Source organism: Neovison vison, chromosome 8, assembly GCF_020171115.1.
Source record: "Neovison vison isolate M4711 chromosome 8, ASM_NN_V1, whole genome shotgun sequence".
Lineage (NCBI taxonomy): Eukaryota > Metazoa > Chordata > Mammalia > Carnivora > Mustelidae > Neogale > Neogale vison.
Window position 1 is genome coordinate 11,476,740 of NC_058098.1, and position 14,778 is coordinate 11,491,517.

The 14,778-nt window shown below is 51.2% G+C and overlaps 1 protein-coding gene across 5 annotated transcripts in view; it reads left to right on the forward strand.

The window, feature by feature from the left end:
• The window catches only part of PTGIS (prostaglandin I2 synthase), a 42,447-nt gene that overhangs the window by 12,035 nt on the left and 15,634 nt on the right, over nt 1-14,778 (forward strand). For all 5 annotated transcript variants that reach the window (XM_044262858.1, XM_044262862.1, XM_044262857.1 and 2 more), the window contains 3 exons: nt 2,273-2,416; nt 7,295-7,446; nt 14,323-14,504. In XM_044262858.1, the coding sequence (XP_044118793.1) occupies nt 2,273-2,416; nt 7,295-7,446; nt 14,323-14,504 (478 nt within the window). The remainder of the gene's footprint in view (nt 1-2,272; nt 2,417-7,294; nt 7,447-14,322; nt 14,505-14,778) is intronic.

Here is a 14,778-nt window from a genome sequence, read left to right on the forward strand (position 1 = left end):
TCTCATTAGCTTTCCCAGCGATTCTGGAGGGTAAATCACTCATAGCCCCTACTTTTTGGACGAGGACACTGGGACCCAGAGAGGAGCAGTGACTTGCCCTAGGTCACACAGCAAGAAAGTGGTGCCAGTCCTGAAACACAGGAATCATTCTGTCAACAAGAGGATATGTGAGCACATTTATTCTGGATTCATTACGTCTGCAAATATCTGAGGACCTACTGTACGCCAGTCACCGTCTAGATGCGGGGCGGGGTTGCACCACGATGCCGACCTGCCTACCATATGCTGGTATTCGCTAGGAACGCTTTACTCTCTGTGCCGTTGCCTCAAGAGATAGGTACTTTCATCCCTGTCTTACAGTTGAGGAAACAGACTCAGGGAAGTAAAGTGACTTACCCACAGTCCTCTGTTAGCAGATGGCACCCCTGAGATTTGAACTCAGGTTTGCAGACTCCACAGCCTAGTCCCCTCCAGCTGACGTACTGAGTAAAGAAGTCTCTGGGTCTGCTAGAGTTCATGCAGTCTGATGGTGATTCGAAGTGGTCTGTCTCCAGGAAGGATAGCCTCCTGGGGTTGGGGAAAGCGTCTAGAATGGGTTTTGCAGTGCTCGCTTCGGCAGCACATATACTAGAATGGGTTTTGCAGGACTGCTAAAGCTGAGGAAAGCCAGAGTGTGATGTGAACCTCAGTGAGAGGCGATTCCCAGTCTGACCTTGGCTTTGTGGGGTGGCTACTAAGAGTATTTTTGAGCCCAAGTGTCCTCAGTCCTGGCATTCTAGGGGGACCATCGGGTCCCATTGGCAGTAAGAATCCCCAGTTCACTGCATTCTGCCCCCCTACCCAGGGAGGCCTCCACTTTCCTCCAGTGTCTGCACTGAGAGTTCCTGCGAATTTCCTCCACTGTCTGCCCTGAGTGTTCCTAGGAATTCCCCATTAGCCAGCATGTGGTCTTCTGGGCATAGCTCCCACGTCTGTTAAGGGCTACTGTCTCCGTCGAGGACTGTTGCTTCGTGTGGGGTCTGGGTCACCGGTGGGTCAAGGTCAATCACTAGGCTAGCTCCCATTTATCCAGCACTGACCATGTGCAAGGCACGGCAGTGAGCCCTTTCACACGTGATCTCACCTGTGTCGTGTCTCTCGTGTCTCCAGCAACGTTTCAACTTGAACATCCCAAAGCTTCTATTTCCTGGGAGTTTGTGGAACCCTTCTTTCCCCTCTTGAGTTAATCTAGAACCCAGTGGCTCTCTCCATCTACAGGGGTCCACCCTGATTCCGAACAGCAGGTGGGGACAGAGAGCTGGGTCAGCGCACTGGGCCTGTTCTCGGTGCTGCGGCGAGGTGTGTCTGTGAAATGTTCTTTCTGCCACGTTAAGTGGACACTGTGGGCTTGGGGGGGGCGGTGTGGAGGATGCGGGGTGGGGGGGGTGACCTTTTCTGGTCTAGATGCCTGCACATGCTCCAAAGGGACCTTCACCTCAGACACAAGGTCCTACCGGGGGTTGGCTTCTAGTATATGTGCTGCCGAAGCGAGCACCGGGGGTTGGCTTCTAATCACAGGCTCAGCCTTGGCTCCGTGTTGGCTCCGTGTACTGTGGAGGCTCAGTGTGGAGGGGCTTCTGCTTTAGCTGCACACCCTGCCTGCCAGGCTCCTAGGCACGTGCGGTGAGACCAGGTCGCCAGCTCAGGCGACCTGATTCCTCGTGTCGCCTTCACTCAGGGTCACGTCTTAGCAGTCCTTGGTCGGGGGGGGGATGCTTTACCCAAACAGGTGTCCCTAACTTCAGATCTCAAGGAGAAAGAGTTCCCTGGCTAGTTCTCTCTCCTCCAGAAGTGTGTGGGTTCCTTATCCGAGCTTGTGTGTCCTGAGGAGGGACAGACCGTCACGGTCGGGAGTTCAGACTCTGGGGTCGGGCAGACCAGGCTTTCGATCCCAGCTTCATCGCTTACTGGCTGGGTGACCTCGGGAAAGTTGCGTTCTTCTCTGTCCCCGAGTTTCTCTGTCTGTAAAATGGGTGCCATGGTAGTACCTGGGATCCCTAGAGTTGTCAAAAGATGAAATGAGATCATGGCACTTGGCACAGTGAAAAGCAACTGCTACTGTCATTGTTATCAACAATGATAGTAGTAATAATAATAATAATATCATATTTATGCCAATGGTCCGCAGGCCAATGAGGAACCAGAGCCCTGGGACCCTAAGGTTTGAGATGGGGGACGCCTGTGTGCACGTTCCCCTTCGGATGTTGTACCCTCACTCTGTTCCCTGCCCTAGGACCCTCCTCCACGGAGACCTCCAGGCACTCACGGACGCCATGTATAGCAACCTCCGCACCGTCCTGCTGGGTGACACCTCAGAAGCGGCCAGGGGCTGGCTGGAGATGGGTCTCCTCGATTTCTCCTACAGCTGCCTGCTCAGGTGAGCCAGGGTGGCTCCGTATCTCGGGAATGGAGCCCAGCTCCCCGGGCCTGGGTCAGCCACTGATAGTGGCCACAGGAGCCATGAAGACTTTATGGGTGGGGAAGCAGTTTGGGACACGCAACGCAAAGACTATAAGATGACCTGTTGTATCTGCGACCCCAGGAGTTTACCTGGCTCAGGCTATGAGTTGAAAAGGAGGCTGACCCGGGTCAGGGAGAGGGGCCTTGCCAGCGGTCCGGAGAGGGAATAGCAGAACAAGGTTTTAGAGACGGTCTTGTCCCGTGGCTTCCAAACCTCGGACTTCACATCCAGGAAAACAGTATTTGGGAGACCAACCCAGGACTTTAAATTTTTTTTTTTTTTTTAACCAGATCTTGTAAACTCAGATCACACAACACACTATCCAATGTCCCTTCCTTCGGCAGTGGCAGACACGATTCCAAGCTCCGGGTATACAGCAGGGGGGAAACAACACCCCGAAACTCATATAGCTTACACGAGCTGGAGAGACAGATCACAAACCAGTAAATAAAGACAGATACGTCCAAGAGGGGAATAATGGCAGCAGAGAGCAGCAGATGGGGCGAGAGTGCCTAGGGGACTCTTTTGACCGGACTGGAGAGGAGGGCTTTTCCGAGCATCTGGCCTCAGAGTTGGGGGCTGGCTACAAGAGCTACCCCTCACTTCCCACCACCCCTGCTGAGGTTGTAGGCAAAGGAGCCAGCAGGTGCAGAGAGGTGGAGGGGGGAGGGTGCTTGGCCAGAGGGCCAGGGCAGCTGAGCCCAGTGAGCCGAGGCGATGCGGTTAAGAAGAGGTCTTTGGCTTTGGGAAACCGGGGCTCACTGAGCCTCAAGGTGGGGAAGGGCTTTGGAATTTAGTGACACTGGGGGTTGGGGCAGGGGTGTGACGTGACTGGGCTTGGGTTTTGTTTTTGTTTTTTTTTTTTAAAGATTTTATTTATTTATTTGACAAAGAGAGATCACAAGTAGATGGAGAAGCAGGCAGAGAGAGAGAGAGAGGAGGAAGCAGGCTCCCTGCTGAGCAGAGAGCCCGATGCGGGACTTGATCCCAGGACCCTGAGATCATGACCTGAGCTGAAGGCAGCGGCTTAACCCACTGAACCACCCAGGCGCCCATGGGCTTGGGTTTTAAAGCTCTCTTTGGCTGCGGACGGACGGAGACCAAGCTTGGTTGGGTGGGGTGGGGGTGGGGGTTGTGGCTGGAGAGGCAGGAGGTTCGTGTTACGAGGCTGTTGATGTTGGCTGGGTGAGAGAACGGGAGTCTGGACCTGGAGGTGACCAGGAGATGGCGACAAGTGGTCGCTCTGGGGGACAGACGGACTTGGTAGGACCTGCTGAGGATTTGATGGGAGGGGGTCTGGGAGCATGGGCACAGGCAACAGGAAAGAGCTGGAAGGATAGTCCGTGGATTTCTGGTAGTACCAGGAACTGACCAGCATTTCAGAAACCAAAGACCATTTCAACTACTGCAAAAGAAATTAGAGACACGATTTCAGAATAAGGGCCAGGCCTTCGCTGACACATCTGGGCACACAGGTACATTTATGACACCTACGTATGTGCTCACATGTAGGCTCAATGTGTCTTAACACTTTTCACCCTCACAACAGCTCCACAAGGCTGGAACTTTACAAACCCCATTCGACAGATGAAGAAACTGAGGCTCAGAGAGCCTAAGACATTTGCCCCAGAGTCCCATCATTTGGGGTCATGGCGGGGCTGGCTATAGAGCCTGCACTTTTTTAAATAAAGATTTGATTTTATTGATCGATTTAAGAAAGAGAGAGAGCAAGTGGGGGGAAGGTTGAAGGGTGAGAAAGAATCTCCAGCAGACTCCACGCTCTGCACGGAGCCTGATGCGGGGCTCGATCCCACGACCCTGAGATCATGATGGGCTGAAATCAAGAGCCAGTCGCCCAGCCGACAGAGCCATCAGGCAGCCCGGCAGGGTCCCCACTCTCACGCACACCCTTGCTGCGTCTTTCTCCTGTCACCCTGGAGTGGTGCGAGCACCGTCAAGGGCTGTAATTCATGTGGGTGATGCTGGTGCAGTCCACCTTGTCATTGTGGGATCGGGGGGAGGGGGGCTGAGGCCCAGAGAGGAGCAGCTAAAACCGCACAGCAGGTTCACAGCAGGGCGTCTCCCACAGCTCCTGGCTCCTGGCACCCTATGTCCTTGGTTGAGAAAAGGCAGGGAGGCTGTGCCCTTGGGGGACGTGGGCGCAGTGTGGGGGCAGCCGAGTCTGTTTACACCCATGGTAACACCCGGTGCATGTGAGGGTGGGGAGTGGAGGGAATCACAATGTAAACGGATCCCTGTCTTCTGAATCTGAGGCCTGGCCTGGAGCTTCTGTTTCTTGGCCTGGTGGACTTGGCCTTGTTGGTGCCATCTGCAGCCGCTGAGATAGGAAGGGAACGACTGAGTTGGAAGACAGGAGGTGCAGGCTCGTGTGGCCCCAAACCATGAGATGCCACCACTTGGGCTTATGGCTCTCCTGCCTCTGTTGGAGTCCTGTCCAAAGTTCTCACCCTGGCTCCATCTTCCTGCGTGATCAGCCGCAGCCCAGCACACGTCCTGCCCCAAGGGCTTTGCACTTTCTGTTCCCTTTCCCAAGAATGCTGTTCCCTACACGTCCGCATGGCTCTCACCTCACTTCATTCATGTGTCAAGTGATATCTCCTCGCAGAGGCCACTCCTGACACCCGGTTCATAGGATGGCCCCCACTCCTCACCCAGCTCCCTGCCGGCTTTATTTTTCTTCCTGACTTCTAGCACCACCTACAGGTCGTGTGTGTTTACGCACCACAATTTATTCTGTCTGCAGCCTTGTCCTGGTCCCTTTGCTGTGCAGGTGCCACAGGAGGGACCCTCCCATCCACAGTGGGAAACCTCACGGCCTTCTTAGGCTTTACTGGGGTTATTTTTGATAGAAATATATATATATACACACACACAGGAAAATGGTTCTCTGCTTCAAGGAAAACACTGGTGCAAGCGGAACCAGAGACCACAGGGCTGGCTGCCCCAGCTCCAGGATAAGGGTAGCAGCTGTGACTCCATGGCTGCTTAGGGTTACCAGGCAGGACTACAGGTTTTTTGAGGGGGGTTCCTTTTCCAACATGAGATAAGAGAGGGCACCCAGATTTTGTGAGGTTTTCCCAATCATTCAGTTTGTTTGTGGGAAAACTCTATTCACCAAACCAAACATGTCGGTGGGCTGAATCCAGTTTGCGAGTTGCACCGTTACAACTCTGCTGGAAGGAAACTGGGGGCACTGGTCTGGAGAACAGGGTCCCGGGGCCTCATGTGACTGGAGGGGCACTGGGACGAGTAGGATGCAGAGGTACGAGCCTGGGAGGATCCGCTCTTCCGAAGGAAGCGCTGCTGTCTTAGAGCAGTGGGAGGGTCAGTTGTGAGTTTCCATCTCTGCGGGGCATGGAAGACAGGCAGGATGAGGGAGACGGAGGCAGGGGAAAGGTGGCACAGGAGTAGCCTGGGTGACTGAGCTCAGAATCAGGATGACCCTACAGTTTCTCCCAAGATCATGTTTTTAGGATCAAATTCTAACCCATCCACCCTCCCTCTCTCCCAACCATCCGTCCAGCCAGCCACCCCCCCCACCCTGTCTATTCACACAGCCTTGGCCCATCCGTCTGTCCCTCCTCTGAATATTGATAGAAGATCTGTTCGGAGCCCTCACTGCACAGATGAGGGACAGAGGAGTTCTAGACCGGCTTCTCTGGCACCCCCCCCCCCCGCCCATTCCTGCTTCCACCCTCGGGAAGTCCCTCTCCTGGGAGCTCAGGGATGAGCAGCAGCTAATGGGACAGGTCAGGGCATCTCTGCAGAGGGCCAGTCTCTCCCACCGCATGGAAAAAGTGAAAACCTGTGGCTTTTCTCCCAGGACGGAAGCCAGCGGGGCTGGGCTTTTGGAACATTTACAAGTGGCTGGTGGAGAAAACATTTTCTTTAAGAGCATTCCTGTGGTCAGCGTGTGTGCTCATACTCTCTCCTGGGTCTCATCCTTTGTCCACACCCCGCCAGGCCCTGTACTTCCTGTTCAGACTCCCAGCACCCTTCAGGTCCAGCCCAGCCTTCTCCCCGTGGCCACCCAGCCCCCTGCCCTGCCCTGCATCACCGGCCCTGCCACCCCCCTGGTGCTCCCATGCTGTCCCCCACATCCCAGCTCCAGTGCCTGGGCCAGTGACACCTAGCAGCTCTCTGACCAGACCATGCTTGCCCCTTCAGTTCTGAGCCTTGGCCCAGGTTGTGCTTTTGGCCCGCACCCCTTCGTCTACCCTTCTCCCTACTACTCAGCTCAGACCCTGCCTCCTCTAGGAAGCCTGCCCTGACTTCATCTATAGGGTCAATAGCCTCTTTTCCTGATCGGTGCCTCCATCTTGCCCTGCTGCCCCCTCAGTCCCTCCGTTCCAGCCTCACCGGCCTCCTCGCTGCTCTTCAACCCTGCGTCTGCTTCCTGGCTCGGGATATTGCCCTGAACCCCCTCTCTCTGCTCTTCATACTCTGAGACCCCCCTTCACTCTTCACTGCCCCCCCACCCCCCATTCCAGCCAGCTTCGTTTGTCCTCATCTCTGAGCACCGGCGGGTAGGACTTGTTCACGTACTCTGTTGCCGGCTGTCTGTGTTCCGCATGGGGGGCCGCCCCCTGAGGGCTGGAGTGCTCTGTCTGTTTTCTCCATTGCTGACTCCCTGGTGCAGAAGAGTCCGGCGTAAAGCAGGAAAAGCAGGTGCTCGTTAGCTACATGCATGAAAAAACGCTTGCAAGCCGCTGCAGGAAGGTTTCGCCAGTGTGCCCAAGGAGGACCCCCTCCCCCACTGTTTGCCGTCCGCAGAGCTGGCTACCTGACCCTGTACGGAGTCGAAGCTCTGCCGCGTACCCGTGAGAGCCAGGCCCAGGACCGCGCCCACTCAGCCGATGTCTTCCACACCTTCCGCCAGCTCGATCTCCTGCTCCCCAAACTGGCACGTGGCTCCCTTTCAGTGGGTAAGCACCGCGGGAGCCGTGGTAGGTGGTGGGGCAGGAGAGGGACTCGGTGAGCCCACGCTCCAGGTGAAGGATCACAGACAACCTAAGAGGAAGGACATTGTTTCACCCAGGGAAGCAGTGAGATCCCTGTTACTGGGCGTATGCAAGAGCACAGTGGTGGGGGGCAGGGTGCAGGCCAGAGCTGGGGTTCCTGGCAGATACAGCACACCTGAGGTAGGGCCTGGACACCTATTTGTGTGTTATTTTTATTCTATTTGTAAAGGTTTCTGTTACTTTTTTTTAACTGATCTTTTTCTTTTTTTTTTTCTTAAAGATTTTATTTATTTATTTGACAGACAGACAGAGATCACAAGTAGGCAGAGAGGCAGGCAGAGACAGGGAGAAGCAGGCTTCCCACTGAGCAGAGAGGCCGACAAGGGGCTCGATCCCAAGACTCTGAGATCATGACCTGAGCCGAAAGCAGAGGCTTAACCCACTGAGCCACCCAGTTGCCCCTGAGATACAGTTTTCATAGATGAGAGCACACAGGTCCTAAATACACAGCTGAGAGGTAAATCTAAATGCTTCATGGTCTTTCCCAGTCAATATCCACCCCACAGAGGAAGCCACTGGATGGGTTCCTTTCATCTCGGATTAGTTTTACCTTTCTTGAGCTTCCCATAAATAGAATCAGGCCATGTGTGCCCCTCTGTGTCTGGCTTCTGTCACTCAGCTTCTTGTCTATCAACTTCGGCCAGATTGCCTTATGGGTCTGTAGTCCGTTTTCATGGTAGCGTAGTGTTTTGTTAGGGTGATGTACCACGATTTGTCCATTCCCTGGTTGATGGATGTGGGGTCGTTCCCAGTTTGAGGCTGTTGTGACTTAGGCTGTTCTTGTATGTGTTTCTCGTGGACTTCATTTCTCTTAGTTACCAACCCTCCGCTCTTGCAACATTAATCTTGCACACCGAAGGAATTGTTCAACCATTTAGCATGTTCATGAAATGCTACATCTCAAGTATTTCCACTTGGGTTTGTGAAAATCCACCCCATTTATTTTTGTGGCTCCCGAGGGGACTCAGTATTGGTAAAGAGGTTCTGGCGGGATTCAGTACCTGGGGCCATGGGAATCACTGGGCTGTACTGTCTTCTGGCCACTGGGTCTCAAACTATCTAGTGAGAAGAATCCCCTGGCGCCCTTGTTAATGGTACAAGTCCCCAAGCCCCATCCCACTTCAGCTGGATCCAACTCTCCAAGGAGGCCAGGAAGCTACATGTATGACAAGTGGCACAGGAGGTTAAAGAAATAACGTGTGTCCTGGACTCATACTTGCAGCAAAACCTGGATTCAGATCCCTGCTGTTGAGTTTCTGCACTGATGACTTTGGGCAAGTTATTTCTTTTTGCCCCAGGTCCTTTCTCCGAAGGGGCCATTGAAGGGAGTGATTGAGACAGGCTCTCAGCTCAGGTGGCTTGAGATGATTTACTGGATCCTATATATAGTCCCTGTTCCTCAGCGATCTCATCTGTAAAATGGGAAAAACTATAGGATCTTCCGACAGGCTGACTGTTAGGAATAGCTGAGGTAATAAGAAAAAAGCACTTTTCTGTTGAGGACTTTCTATAAGCCAGATACTAGGTTAAACGTGGTCTCATTCAGTGCTCTCAACAGCTTGTGACCCCATTTCCTTTATGTATTTTTTAAAAATCAAAATTAATATTAGATTGTTTAAATTAAGAAAGAAACATTCTTGGGGCACCTGGGTGGCTCGGTCAGTTCAGAATCTGATTTCAGCTCAGGTCCTGGGATGGAGCCCTGTGTCGGGCTCCTTACTCGGTGGGGAGTCTGCTTCTCCCTCCCTGCCCACCCCGCTCATGCTCTTTTTCAAATAAATAAATAAAATCTTAAAAAAAAGAAAGAAAGAAATATTATTGGGGTTAACAATTCAAAGATGTCGACAGTAAGAGTAACAATACTCTTCCACGCCTAGCTTCTTGTGGAAACCAGTGTTGGTATATACCCCCTCACACTGTTTTATAGGAATACTGCATTTTACGACAGAGACAAATATACATATCTAGAGTTTCACCGTGTATTTTAGAAAAGGATTATAGGGCACCTGGGTGGCTCAGTGGGTTAAGCCGCTGCCTTCGGCTCAGGTCATGATCTCAGGGTCCTGGGATCGAGTCCCACATCGGGCTCTCTGCTCAGCAGAGAGCCTGCTTTCCTCTCTCTCTCTGCCTGCCTCTCTGCCTACTTGTGATCTCTCTCTGTCAAATAAATAAATAAAATCTTTAAAAAAAAAAAAAAGGAAAAGAAAAGGATTATATCTATGGTCTGCAATTTAATTATTTTAACCTAATACTGTAGCTGTGAATTCTTCCCTGTCAACACAAACCCCTTCTAGTGGTGTTAGCCAATGCAATTCGATAAGAGAAATCAATTGCTGGTATAAGAATCAGTAGAGAAGAGGTTAACTATCCCTGTTTGCAGAAGATGTCGTGCTATGCTGGGAAAACCCCAGGAAATCCATAATAAAAATAAATCAAAAAAAGACTCTAACAAAGTAGAAGTATATAAAATCACATGCGGAAGAATTGAGACATCTTTGCAGCTCTTGCTTGCCAGCATTTAGACAGCCATCCCCCTCCAGTGGGTATTTATAATTGTTTCCTTGTATGTGTGTGTGTGGCTATTACAGTATTTCATTGTACTTGTATCTTCTCTACCATCTGGTGATTTTATTCCTCTCTGACAGTTTCCTGGAAGTGGGTTTGCCACATCAAAGGGCAGACACATTAAAATTCTTGTTAGCTGCTGCCGCATCATGTCCAAAACCATGGAGCAATTCATACTTCTGCCTGAAGGGAGGGAGTCTGGTCATTCCCCACCAGATGTTATCAGTCTTTCTATTTGTTTGCCAATCTGATGGGCAGAGGCAGGTAACTTGTTTTAATTTGCACTTCCCCACAACCTTGTCAACAAGCAGTTATCAGCCTTTAAAACCTTGCCAATCTGTTGGGCCAAAAAAAGGGCATCTGGCTTTATGGACATTTCCCTGACCACGGTGATGGAACAGCCGTTTGCTTCTCCGCTCTGAGTTACCTCTTCGCATCCTTTTAGAGACAGCTCCTTGTGTCCTTGAATCCTGCCATCAAGGTTAGAAGGTTGGCATTATTATACTCATTTTGCAAGTAGGGAAACTGAGGCTCAGAGAGGTGAAGTCATTGGTCAGGAACACACAGCTGGGAGATGGCAGAACCAGCAAAATGAAAAGTTGGTCTGATTGCAAAATCCTGTGTGTAAAGCACCTGACAAGGCACCTGAAACATCCCAGCCCCCGTTGCTTCTCCAGGAAAGAATGGTTTCTCTCCATTGCCCATTCCTCCGTACAAAGGATCCCGGGGACCCTGCGTGGTTCAGGGAGCAGCCCTGCTCTCAGTATAGGAAGGCTGCGTTTCCCAATATGGGCAGCAGGTGGCAGTGTCGGGGAAGGTTTCTCATCTGGAGGCTGGAGGCTGGAGAACGCTGCCCCCAGACCTTGTTGGGCTTGTGAAGAGTGCGGCCTCTTTGGAAGAGTGATTTGGCAGAATCTATCAAAACAGAAAGGCCCATTCCTTTGATCCTGAACTTCCACTACTAGGAATTATCCTACAGCACGTCTTGCACATGCCTAGAAACATACAAAGATATTCCTTGCCCCATTGCTCATAATAGCAAACGTGGCGAATAGCCTAAAGTTTCCCGGTAGGAACTGATGAGATAAATTATGCGTGCACATGAAGGAGAACCGCACCTGGAAAGCAGAACGGGATATGCTGTGATAGGATGAAATCTCTTATGAGAAAAGGGCAGAAAAAGGTGGGTATATTGTGAGGTTTTTTGTTTGTTTTTTCCTGTTTTGTTGAGCTATGATTGACATACAGCATTGTACAAGTTTAAGGCCTATAGCATCCTCACTTGACTTACTTATATTGTGAAATGAGCACCAAAATAAGTTTAGTTAACAACCCTGTTTTTTAAGAATGTAGGAACACGTACAGATTTTTGCTTCTGAGGAGGCTGAGGTGGTATGAAAATGCCCACTGGAACTCTCAGAGAAGCATGTATTATTCCCCCTCCACTATTAAAAATAAAACACATTTTTTAAAGAAAATTGACCCTTCATGGGACCTTAGATCCCTGAGTCTGGTGCTTCTCATACAAGAGGGAATTGGGGACAGTTAAACAGAGCCCCAAGCTAAATATTCTGGAACATTCAATTTACCGGATTATTTGGGAAGGGCCTGTTTTCTTTGAGTATTGTTTTGGAGGGGAAAGGCGTTCTTATTTTAGAGAATCACAGAGTCTAATGCAAAAATCTAATATATCTCAAAGGGAAAACACAAGACTTTAAAGATACGTTCCTCTCTGCACTGTGCCCCAAGGTTCCTGGGGAACAAATAGGCTTCTGAGGAAAAACTTGAGAGGTACTCTAGTCTGAGCCCCTCGTTTTACAGATGGGGAGATTTAGATGCAGAGGTAGACAGGGTCTTGGCTAAGGCCACGCAGCCTGGGAAGTCTGGGATTTGAAACTAGTGCCATTTCTAGTTACATGGGCCTGGCCGTTCTGAATCACAGCACTGATTCTTTACACTGGGGCTGATGATACCTTATAATAACGGCAAGAATGTAGCAAGCATGACCTACGAAGCCCCTACCAGTACCAAGTGTGTTCTGTGTTTTTATATCCTGATAATCCTGTGAGCTGGGTTGCTTCCATTTTACAGATGGGAAAACTGAGTCTCAGAGATCCAAATTATTTGCATGAGATCATCTTTCTAGGAAGGAACAACGCTAGGATTTCTACCTGGGTCTCCCTGGCTGTGAACTCTGTGTTGTTTATTTCACAAGCTACTAGTTCCTAATTATAGAAACAATATGTGAATATATTTTCCATGGACTAATAATTTGCTAACATTCATTAGTTTATTTAATAATATAGCTACTGTCTACTAGGCCTATGCCTGGCATTGCTCTCTGTGCTTTTATAGGTTAACACATTCAATTTCTGCATAACCCTTTGCATGGGTACTCAAGCTATCCCAGTTTACTTGAGTTGAGAGGTGGGGTAGATTTTTGTTGTTGTTGAATTGTAGGAGTTCTTTATATATTTTGGATACTGTACGCTTATCAGATCCATGATCCACAAATATTTTCCCTCCTTCTACTGATTGTCTTTTCGTACTGCATTGCTTTCTAAAGTCATCCTTAAAAGCTGTATTGACAGTGATAGTCAAGGTTTGTAGTGTGCATGTCAGGCCTCAAAGAATGCCAATCATTTCCAAATCTGTGTTACATTTCTCGGCTTTCTTTAGCTCTTTCATCACTGAGCATCAACTAGGGTCCCTTCAACACTTTCTATTCCCTCCATTCACCTGCTGAAACCCTCTGCGTGCCCGGTTCCCACCCCTCGAGGTTCTGGCAAGATTCTTCTGTGGTGGGACGTGGGCATCCATAGATTTCAAAGCTCTGGGGTGATTCTCCAGGGCCCCAAAGTTAAGAAACACGGAGAGATAATGTAGTTGGTGAACAGTTGGGCTCATTGCTTTAAATTGAGAAGTATATCACCTGAAAGGTGAGAAGTGTATCACTTGTAAGGTGTATCTCCTGAAAGGGTCTAGAGGTTCAAGAACAGCCTACGGGGCAGAGTATTTGAAAATGTAACTAAGATGCTTAAAATATGTGCATATTTTAATAAAAGTTGAGCCTACATTTTCCACCCTTTCAAATACCCTGTAACATGCAACCCAGTTTAGAACCATTGGGTAGATGGGTCTTCCTGAGACACTGCTTTGTGGTTCCAAACAGCTGTGAGAAATTCCTAGTGCCTGGGAATCCTGTAACAATCCAAAGCAACATCCGCTTTTCCGAAGGGCGATTTCGGAAGAACCCAGTCTTTCATTTGCATACACACGTGTAAATACAGCATCGTCCTGTAGCGTTAACACAGCGTATGCATAATAAGTACCCGGCTTCACACCCTTGGCAGTCTGCCCTTGTGGACCCATCTGGATCTGTACATGGTTTCCACCGCCACCACGGCCCTCCAGAGCGTGACCCGCCCGTGTTTGTTTCATGGTCACCACCCGCTGGCGATCCGCAGGCCAAAGCTGACCTTCCGAGATGCTTTTGTGGCCTGCGGCGTGATGCACAGTTCTTGCTCAGACAGTAACCTGAAAAAATGGGAAGATTCCATATGAACATCTGGAGTTTTATCATCTAAAAGCTTGGGCTCCCTGGCCATGCTGGGCCGGGTTTCTCCATCAGGCCGGTGAGGCCGAGAAGAGGCGCCCCGCCTCTCTTGTTTCCCACGGCCCCTTCTTGGCCCTCCTCTCTCATTTATCTATCTTCCCCGCCTTCCCTGGAGGTAGTTGAATGTGAGACCCCAAACCCGTCTGTCCCCACCTGATGGCAGTTAGATTATTTCCCAGTGTCTCCTGAATGCCGCCGTGCGGAGTCTGCTCATAGGGTCCCCCCGTGAGCACAGGCTGGCGTTGCTCTGGGGTTGGAGCCTGGGAAGGGAAGCATGCTGCCTGTGTTCCGTGTTCCTTCCCGTGCGGCGTAAGAAGCACCATTCACCGAAGGCATACTGAGGGGGCGTCGACTGCGGGCCGCGTGTGAGAGACACAGGGACGAGTAGTACTGACCAAGCCCTTCATTCCTGTCCACCGGGGCCGGGGAGACAGGGAATAACAGCTCAGCATTTCAAGGCCTTCCCTGGCGCCTCTTTCTGCATCCCCGAGAAGTGACACCCAGCAGACCCTGGGCCTCATGGGACATCGGGCTGGGGGGCCCTGGGCTGGGCTGGCGGGAGATCCGTAACCTCCAGCCTCTGTGCTCTGGCCCCGTAGGGGACAAGGACCACGCGTGCCGAGTCAAAGGTCGCCTGTGGAAGCTGCTGTCCCCGGCCAGGCTGGCCACACGGGCCCAGCGGAGCAGCTGGCTGGAGAGTTACCTGCAGCACCTGGAGGAGACAGGCGCGTCCGAGGACATGCAGGCCCGGGCCATGGTGCTACAGCTCTGGGCCACGCAGGTGGGTGTGGGCGTGCGAACGGGGCCGCGCAGGTGTGGCTGCGTCTGTGAGCGCCTGTGTGTCTGTCAGGCACACGTGTGTGTGTGTGTGTACAAATGTGCATTTGTGAACGTTTGTCCACGTGAGTGTGGGCGTGGGTGTGTGACCACAGACCCAGCCGTCAGATCCCTGACTTTCCAGACAGCCAGACCGTTAGCACCAACAGGATGGGTCATTCGGTGTTCAGTTTTGGTTTTAGTTTGGTCAAACTGGGAGAAAAGCTGTGCGACAAGTT